Genomic DNA, 10,387 nt, shown 5'->3' on the forward strand with positions numbered 1-10,387 from the left:
GATATGGCATTCATAAGTAATGATCCTTTTATTCCCTTCAAACTTTCATTATCTTTATTACTTCTATTTTCACCATGATTTGTAAAAGCAACAGAAATTATTAATTATTTCAAAAACATGCAGCACGAACAGACAAAAGTCGTATTAACAATATTAATATAATTCCTTATTTATTTAGTATTATCATATACATATTATTATCGTATTAATTTAAAAATCTCTCATATACTTTGACATTACCTATTTTATTATGTTACCAGTGATATGAAATGCTTATCAAAGGTTAAATTAAGATAAAACTACAATACGTACGTATATACTTTAAAGGGACATACGTATTTCTTTTAATATCGAATAATAACAGATAACATTTAAAAGTTAGTAAAATTAAAATTATAACTTTAACCTCGTATTAAAGGATATAGATAACTTGTACACATTATTCATTTGTTCATAAACTAATTAGTATTTCACTTGGTTCGTGGCCATCGCTGCATATGACGATGTGACGACATTGCTTGGAGACCATGGCAAGTAGCGGGGGTAATGACGTCGTAGCTCTCGCTTGCTCCATTCACTGACCGGCCGTCGCCGCGAGTAGTCGTGAGTTTGTCCTGCTTTCTTCTGTACATCGATACCGTTCCAGGATCTAACGGAATATCCCGGAAGCGTGTTTTGGACTTTCCTATTTCTTTCTGTTGAAATCTTTCCTACAGATTACCACGGATTCCTGTTATCTCTATAATAAGTATCGAGTAACAATCGACGCATTTTAATCAAAGCCTGGAATGTATTTGTGAAAGCTGCTTATTCTTTCCATCTTTCTTCCTTTCGTGTCTTTGCATTGTGTGCGCGCGCGTGCTTGTGTGTATGATTTGTATACATAATAGTATTTGTACGGATTCGAGAAGGTCTTTGGACGCGAAAGGATACGATCGATTACAATTCGTGGAAGGAGATATGACCGTCGCCGGAAAGGTAAGTTCTTTTAGTAATTGCTTTTGATTTTTGGTTTCTAAACCATTCATTTGTATATTATTATTGCGTATCTTAGATCTAAAAATTAGAAACTATAATATCGGAAATCTGTCATTCACGATTTCTACGTTTATTTTGCACTACATTGTTTTGTATTTTTAAGCGTGACAATTTAGATTAGATACGGATACAGTAATGGTAGCCTTTACTGTGTTTCAGTTGATTAAAAGTATTCTACAATATAGCTTAAGTACTTTTTTTTATTACATACTTATATAATATACTATATATTAAGCAATGTTAGAGAACGAAAGAAAAATATTTCATTAATGTGTTTATTTCATTAATGAACTGTTATTACGATATGAAAAGCGTTACCTGTATATAAATCACTTTACTTGCTTATTGTTTTATCTAACATTTATAACTTTCATTTGGAATACATTTATATTTTCTTTCCTGGTTTTTCTCATACCGATTAATGACATATTCTTTCTGTTCTATTGTTTTATTGAGTTAGAGTGAGATCATGACCTAAATTGGGCGATCTAACAAATTGGAATGGTAATATTTCTTAATATTCTAGAACTTGTCGCGAAGTAATTACAAGGATCATTATATTCATTTTCATGTCGTTCTCTTAGAATAGAAATTTTTATCTCATATAAAGTATTCCTACAAGTGTATCCAGATTTTGGTTTCAATTGTGGTTTCAAGTAAATCTCTCAAAAATCATATAATCATTACAAGCTGTCTAATCTCCTTCAAATTTGCTGAAACAAAATCTGAATTACAGACTTCACCCAGCTCCAATCATTCAGCTTTCTCGGCGTCAAAGGATATACAAATATACACACGTAGGGTATTCGCTTTTACGAATTAATTGGCTCTTGGCGATCGTTCGTAAATCAGGAATTCGTAAAGCGGGAGTTTATCTCTTAGAAGTAATGCTATAAGCGAGAGTTTTGTTCGTAAAAAGGAACAAACAAAGAATAAAATATACAGAATAAATATCAAACGATAAGAAAAGTCTTTACTGAACAAAGATCTACATATGTAAGAAAACTTCTCAATCGATAAAAATTATTTGAAAAAAGATTGGCTCATCTTTTTATCACCGGGTAAATCGACGGTCGTAGAGATAGTAGGAGATATATCTATTAGAAAGTTTAAGAAAGAAACGCCTCCAATTGTCTTTGCCGCGCATAATTTAAAATAAATACGTGGCTCCAACAAATTCACGAAGATAAAGATTCGTAAGGTTAGAATAGCTAACGATACAAAAACATTGTATCATTCTAACTGAAACTATAATGCTAAAAATTTGAGATATTTAAACCAACTTTCATCCGCAGACGTAATAGTGGCGCTAAATGGAACTAAAGCACGCTAAGAAATACCGGTGGTTGGAAAAATAATAGAAAAGCAGTTCGAAGGAAACACAATTATAGTATCAACCGTATGTACATAAATAGTCACTCAGCACAACTCAAACAAAATGTCACGTTATCTTAAATAATTTTGTAACCGTGGCTAAAATCAGACGTTATATCTTAATCCCAAACGTAAGAATACAGAAAGCTAATCGACGTAGGAAATACACTTCCGTTTATCACCCGTCTCCCTATGTCATTTCCAACGTAAATTAGTTCTTGTTTAACATTTTTCTAATGATGTCCACCAATTTGCGCGTTCGATATAGAAAATCAGATTAAAAAGAAATTTTTTTCTATACAGTGGTTATCAGCGACGACAATGTGAATACAGAGAGATATTTACTAGTTGGATTTTGCTAAATAACGATTTGTTTTCAGGAAAAAGAAAACGCTTGAAACGTGGTTTTTATCACAGAAATTTTCACTTGAAGTTCATTTGATCTGGTATTCGTTGCAAGAATAATTGTGTTTAGGGCAATGTAAAAGGATATGTTTGACGGTAAACTAATAACTAAATTGACAGATATCGTAGATTGGTAGGTTAGATCTTGAGATTAGACATGCGCACGTGAGTGAGTCTGGTGTGACCACGTCTACGTCTGTTTAGATACAATTTAGTGTCGACGATCAAGATTCCTAATGTGAACCGAAATGCAATTCTTACTAAAGATAAGTCTACGAATGTGTAATGGCGATCTGTCTGATGTGTTCGAGATAATTACTAAAATTATCGTTATCGAAATCTTCCGTTGGTAATAAAAATGTTAAAAAAAGAATATAGTATAAATGGGTCTTCCGAGCGAAAGTTTTCTTTTTTGAATATTTTCCTCTTGGACACAGCTACGTTTAATGCGTTCAGACGTAGCAACGTTAACGATAAGAATCTTTAATCCGATAGTGTTAAGTGTGTATAAATATTTACTTCGTGTATTTTTAGAAGAAAGATGAAAGTGTAGAAGAATAAAAATAAATTGTATTCAAACTATTTCTTTCGTTTTTAATTGATTCCAAGTCCGTTATCTTCGTCGCTAGTGCGAAGAAGTTTTATGTGCCACGAGTCAACAGAAGAAAGTCATAATGATGCAATTAGTAGAATCAAGTGAAAATGTGCGTGAATAAATCCATCACTGCGCAAATGTTAAGACTAATGCATTTTGTTTTACTTGCTCTTTCAAAAATTTAGCTTCGCCTAAAGATTTAATGATATTTAAAATTTCGATAATACGGATTTTCCTTCGTTTGCATTATATGTTGATCAGCTAATTATCGTTAGCCGACTAACAGTAGCGCTCAGTAATATTGTCATAAATTAGAAAATGTAATAGAAGGGGAATGTAATATGTGAATTATAATTTCATAAATAAAATGTATTCGGTATGTTCTCAAAATCTTTGTCGATACGGATGACCACTTGATTGTTTAATTTTGCTTTCAGAAATACGTAGATTGTACCGTCCTGGAAACTGAAAGTATTGCTGACGCAGAAGATTCTTCTTACGATAGCGACTACGAAGCTGAAGATTCAGTGGGATCTACGAATATTCATTCACAAGTGGAATTGCAGGTATCTATGAACTTTTATGACATCCTTGTATTGTTGTGACTGCAGGAATGATTGCTCAATCTGTAAATTCAGGTTTTAATCAAAAATTTGATGCATGGACGTAATGAAGAAGCGCGCGAGAAGAAACATTTTGCATTTTCTCACGGGAGATCATTTTTCCACGTTTTATCGCATTTGAGATATAATTTCATTGCGCGTTCTATCGCAAAATAATTTATTTATAAATTTTACAAAATTGTAAACGTTCCAGGAAACCAAAATATTTGTTCGACTTTGTAAAGTTAATGCAACAAATTTTTTACAAAATTATAATTTATTCGTATAAGACGCGTAATCTATAAATAAACGAACTTTTTTTATATGTAAATATTCATCGAAAATATAAGGATTTTCTTTTATATAAGAATTAATTATATAAGAATTTAAATAAGAACATTTTGTGCCTATGTGAGATATTTTATTTCATTTGCATTTTAATTATAATACAAGATTTTTTCACAAACTCCTCCTAACAAGAAGAAGAGCATCTGTGACTAGGAGATATCCTGTTCGGTTAACAGAATATTCGGATAGTAGAAAGTTCGCTAAATATTAGGATATTCGGATAAAGGAAGATGAAACGAAAAATTTCACTAATTCATTGTCCTCGATTAATAGCTTTCATTTCGAATTATAGGTATCTACGTCAAGTCATTCAGATGTGTCCCGGACCGCCTCAGATACGTTGGCTGCTGAATTTGCAGAATATGTTACAGTGCAAGGAAGTCCACCGGTTCAGAGTCCAGGTACAAGATTTTTTAAAGAAAAATCATTTATCTTTAACTAACTAAATGTAAAAAGATTTCGTATTTTATCAGTAACCTAATGTATTGTTAACAATAACGATTCAATAAATTTAACAACTGTTATTATTAAATATTTAACAATGATATCTCGTGTAAAATATTATTATTAGCTTTAATATCATTAAATTCTAGATAAACGTAAATTTATTTCGAAAAGCTTTCTACTCACCTACGTGGAGATCGTTTATAGGTTTGTGTATACGTATGCTAATCTATTAAAAATCTTAAATTGATACTTTCCCTTGGAAAAATAATAATATCATCGCTTCTCCTCAAACCTCTCTTAGATGTACAGTTTTGAAATCATGCACTTCGAAATCATCTTTAAACTTTTGTCATGACATCGTGCACATACCTATCACAAATTTCTCTAACATTTTAGGAATTCCTCCCCTCCTGGCACTGATGCTTCGTGTGTTCCAACCGAAGATCCTAAGCTTCTTTATGTGACAGGCCATCATAGATATTTGAGTCTATTCGAGGTCGGGTTTCTTACTACTCTCCTCGGTGAGTTTGTCCTCGTTCACCTGCTTCTTTTATTTATTACCCATTTTAAAGCACAATTCTTCCAACTCACAGAAATGAGACGTTCTCCTGCTAACTATCAATCTTTTGACTAATCTGTTAATCCTTTTCTGGTCAGGTGCGTTGATACCTCTCTTCGCATTATTTTTCAAGATCTCCTTTAGACTTAAATATTTACATACTACCTTAATATTTACTATATTATTTATTCGACTTATCGTTTAAACGATATTCATTTTTATCTTACTTGCTTTTTTAAGCTTCGCTTCTTTAGAATACACTTAAATCATTTAATTTCAATTAATAGTAATTCTTTAAACGTTTTATTTTGTATTTATTATGTTATCAATAGATATATGGTATTTATTTCTGGCTCATTGTTTTATTAATAAGGGGATAGTAGCTGCTAATAGTTTAATCTCCACGTAGGCAAGTACTTAGCAATATTCCAATTTTTACTCATCATAGTTATTAATAATATAGGCCTTCCTTTGATAGATAATAATATCTAACTAAGCTTAGGGTGTATACACATTGCATATACCTAAGTGTCCGAGTTAAAGTACCTGGGACGATTCCACTTATATGTTCTCCAATTATATGTACCTTTACGGATGTTGGCAAACGATAGATTTCGTTTCTTTTCTAAGCTATAGTTTTATCGTATGCTTACTTTGTATCATCTTTGTGTGGTATTCCATTAACGTTATATGTCTCCTATTCGAAAGACCATACTACTGTGAAGGTTGAATATAGTATTATCATTAAATCTCATAGATTACAGCCGTGTATAAGTAGCTATTATTTGAAAAAAGAATTTATAAATGTAGCTTCTAGTTGCGCACTGAATATCGCGGAAGACAATAATATTCGTGAACTTTATTCATTTTATCTCTCCGCCGTTTGATACTGCTACTCCGCCGCTATAGTCTTCACGATCTTCATTTTCACGACAATTTCATTGCTTTGGTCATCTCGAAGACATAATTTATCCACCGATACTGTCTAAGTAGCGTTTGTTTCTATTTTCTTATAGCCCGGTTTAAACTTCCCAAATTGTCTTTTTTTCATATGTATTTGAACGTAATGCGATTAACATAGCCATGTCATCAAGCCACGTTTAACGCTAGCTTCGTACAAGAGACTATCGTATGTTGTTAAAATTGTTAAACATTTATTTTTTTTTAGGGTACACTGCCCGAGTAGAATTCGCCCTTAAGCTTGGCTACACGGAACGTTTAGTTCAAACAGCGCTGGAAAAATTGGGTCCAGATCCGGAACAAAACGAACTTTTGGCTGAGTTGATAAAACTCGGTGCTAGCTGTTCTCAAAAATCAGTTGATACGCCAGAGGAGTCTGATAACGTCGCGGACACTGATTTAATGTCCAATGAAAACAGCGGATGCTCTAGCAGTCTCAGATCTGTTGTAATTGATGGAAGCAATGTGGCGATGAGTCATGGAAACAAGGAAATATTTTCTTGTAGAGGAATTAAAATTTGCGTGGATTGGTTTAAAGCTCGAGGGCACAAAGAAATTACCGTATTTGTGCCGAAGTGGAGAAAGGAAACTTCCAGGATTGATAATCCGATCGCCGACCAAGAAATTTTGGGAGAATTGGAAAGGGACCGTTTGTTGGTTTTTACTCCATCCAGGTTTGTATATCAATGTATGAATCAGTTAATTAATGCATGTAATGTATGAATAATGTACGATGATATATAAAAGTGTTTTAGGATCAATTTCAGCTAATATTTGAGTATCACGGCATATTATGTGAAAGAAAATAGTTTAACAAATAGCTGCTATTAGATATATAGGGTATTCAGTAATAGATGGTACAAAATTTAAATGATTTCTTCAAACTAAAATGAGACTATAATAACTATAATGAAGAATACAAATTTAAAGCGTTATTTATTAATATTTAAAAGTTATTAATTATTAATATCTATAAAAGTTACTATTAATACTTAAAAATAGTTTGTCTCTGCAGAAAACAAATCTAGGTCAGCCTAAGCGACAGCGATCCTTGAATCTAACGATACATCCGGCCATTTCATAATAAATAACTTTCTAAATAAAACTCTATTTTAATAAAATTCAACTTGAGAAAGACCAACTTATCAATTCTTACAAAGTATTTCCATTATTTAACATTATGCGTTGTGTTTTTGCTATTTAATATATCTCTAAATAGATAAGTATTTAATACAATATAATTATTTAAGTATTAAGGACTTAAAAGGCAGCATTTAATATGAAGACGCATCGAAAGTATTAATATATATTATTATTGACTGTCAATAGTGACAGTAACTATGTAAGAAATGATTGTAAATCCTTATTACTTTAAAATAGTTCTTAATTGTCTATTTTAGATTAGTTGGTGGGAAAAGAATGGTTTGTTACGATGATCGCTATATTTTGAAACTAGCAGCGGAGATCGATGGTATTGTTGTCAGCAATGATAATTACAGAGATTTGGCACAGGAAAATCCGGAATTTCGAAAAGTTGTGGAAGAAAGAATTTTGATGTATACTTTCGTAAATGATCGCTTTATGCCACCAGACGATCCACTAGGTAGAAGCGGTCCCACTTTAGACAATTTTTTGAGAACTTTTCCCAAAAAATCTGATCCAGCACCACCTTGTCCATACGCGAAGGTATGTTAAATATTGCCTAGATTTTATCAAATTATTTAAACAATAACTAATTCTGTAAGTATTTGAAGAATTTATTAGAAACAACCAAGAAATAATCAAGAAAGTGAGATAATATTAATCAAAAATAATTTTTCTCATTGCAGAAATGCACTTATGGAAATAAGTGTAAATTTCGACATCCAGAAAGAGGTCTTCATCCTCAAAAATCAGTTACAGAGAAGTTAGTGGAACATGTACAAAAGCAGCTTCAAGTAAGAGGTTCAAGTCCAAATGTATTTTTATCCAGCAATATATCGACCAATGCGTTTCAACATCAACCGCTTTGTAAAACCAAATCAACGGTAACTACCAGTATCCAACCATTACCTTCAGTTACAAAAAGCAGATCTGCAGAAAATGTCACGCTTGATCAACCAATGAATTCCACGATACATGGTTTACAAGTGCCACCTACCACAAGTTCTCAAGGTATTAGGATTTTCACTAACGTATTTATTTTAATGCAAAATAAATAATATTTATATTATTCTTATTTGCTTCTACTAAAACAAACTAATTTTTATGAATAATAGGTTATCGTTCTTCCTGTCGATCGACAGGAAGATTGAATAAACCAGAAGCAGAGCCACCAAATATACATAAGAAACTGCAGAGGCAGTTAACTTTAAATCCAGTGTATGATCCTCGACTTCACCAGCTGAGACAATACCAGCAAGCATCTCAAACAAGTTCATTATCACAACAAACTGCGATAACATCTTCTACAGCACAGCACAGAGCCTTAAGTAGACATTCTAGTAACGAATCAGCCTACAGAGCTGGCATGAAGTGAGTTCTTATTTTCTCTACAATTCTTATATTATAATATTGATTGTGAGATTCAATATCATAATATTAAATGCCATAATAATTAAGCGGGAATGACGAACAAGACAAATTTTTTTACAATCGTAATTAATTAAACAAGTATTTAATTGTTTAGTTGGGATCGTTCTGAAGGAGGGCAGTGTCATCAACACGTAACACGTATTGCTTCGGCGCCTGATTCTTACCAAGCTTGGTTATCAAATAATTCAAACTTGGCTGTACCATCAGGATCGAGTCAACGGCTGGGTGCTTCAGATTCACAGTTAAATGTCCCTACATCTCCCTTGTATTCGGCTATGCCGACGGATATGTTAAGGGATTTTCTCGATACCAGAACAAAAATACATTACCATTTGGCAAATATCTTTCCCGAAGAACACGTGAGAACTGCTATGCTAATTCATCCATTTGAAACAGATCCAATAGAAATCTGTGTTGCTATTTTGAAAATGTATCCCCAATAATGGAATAAGAACCATTTCGTACATTTATTTAATTCATATTTATTAAATGAATATATCAACAGATATACAGTTTTAAAATCTTTCAAGAATATTGTAATATTCATCGACTTTAGACCCAGCATAGACTTTTATAAACAGATTAAGCAAATATTTGTTATACAATTGATACTTTTTTAAATATCTCTATACTCTATTTATTTTTCAAGAAGAGGAATAATCGTATTGGAAAGGAATTGAAAACCCCGCTACAATAACGAAACTCTTTAACTTTTAATTTTCATGTTTTAACCAATTCCAATAAAAAGTTGTTGATAGGAATAACACTCGTCAAGATTGCAAAGCTGTTCTGCATGTAATTAAAACTATTTCCATCATGTATGTACTGAAATTTGTTTACAAACGTGGAAAGGGTAGAAATGTAAGGATAGTAATTTAAATTTTACACAATTTTACTTATTTATAGCAATAATGTAGTTTTTAAATTAGATTAAGAGAAAACTATCAGTAAAACACAAAAATTTATAACTTTGTAACATAGAGCGTTAAAAATACTTAGTGTTTTAAACATATTTCCATATTATCATTCAACAATTAACCGTATATGCAAATTCGAAGTAATAAGTTATAATCCAGAGAACCAAATTCAACACTTTAGGTTATGTTCTATAGTAATTACCAAGTTGATGATCTGAGAGTATTTATTACACCTTTTATCTCTTTTTTGTGTAATAGTACATGTAACCGTGTACTTACACTAATAAACCATTCCTATCTTTATACTTATTGAGAAAACAAAGTATATTTATTTTGAATAAAATTGCTCGTTTTTTATTATAATTAAATTTTTTATTTTATTGAATATATACATATTACTAATATACTCTCTTTTTATTAAAGCCTTAGATTTTAAGAAAAACTAACAGTTTTCTTCTATTTTTTACACGAAAGTTAATAAATTATTTGAATATATATACATATATAATTCACATGTAAAAAATTTCTTTGTTCAGGGAGTACTCAAAATAAAATTGAGTTGATGTAA

The 10,387-nt window shown here is 31.6% G+C and overlaps 1 protein-coding gene across 2 annotated transcripts; it reads left to right on the forward strand.

The window, feature by feature from the left end:
* The first annotated feature begins 870 nt into the window (after nucleotides 1-870).
* On the forward strand, nucleotides 871-10,182 carry LOC117208093 (probable ribonuclease ZC3H12C). Of its 2 annotated transcripts, none has more exons than XM_033448948.1 (8): nucleotides 871-978; nucleotides 3,850-3,978; nucleotides 4,655-4,763; nucleotides 6,537-7,002; nucleotides 7,729-8,014; nucleotides 8,158-8,482; nucleotides 8,587-8,842; nucleotides 8,997-10,182. In XM_033448948.1, exons 1-8 carry the CDS (start codon nucleotides 871-873, stop codon nucleotides 9,343-9,345), a joined length of 2,028 nt encoding a protein of 675 aa, XP_033304839.1. In that variant the 3' UTR covers nucleotides 9,346-10,182. The 2 variants fall into 2 exon arrangements, with proteins under 2 accessions (XP_033304839.1, XP_033304840.1); XM_033448949.1 differs by lacking the exon at nucleotides 871-978 and adding an exon at nucleotides 3,183-3,521 and having other exon boundaries at nucleotides 8,997-9,345.
* Nucleotides 10,183-10,387: the final 205 nt, after the last annotated feature.

Source organism: Bombus bifarius, unplaced genomic scaffold (genome assembly GCF_011952205.1).
Source record: "Bombus bifarius isolate JDL3187 unplaced genomic scaffold, Bbif_JDL3187 scf7180000008056, whole genome shotgun sequence".
Lineage (NCBI taxonomy): Eukaryota > Metazoa > Arthropoda > Insecta > Hymenoptera > Apidae > Bombus > Bombus bifarius.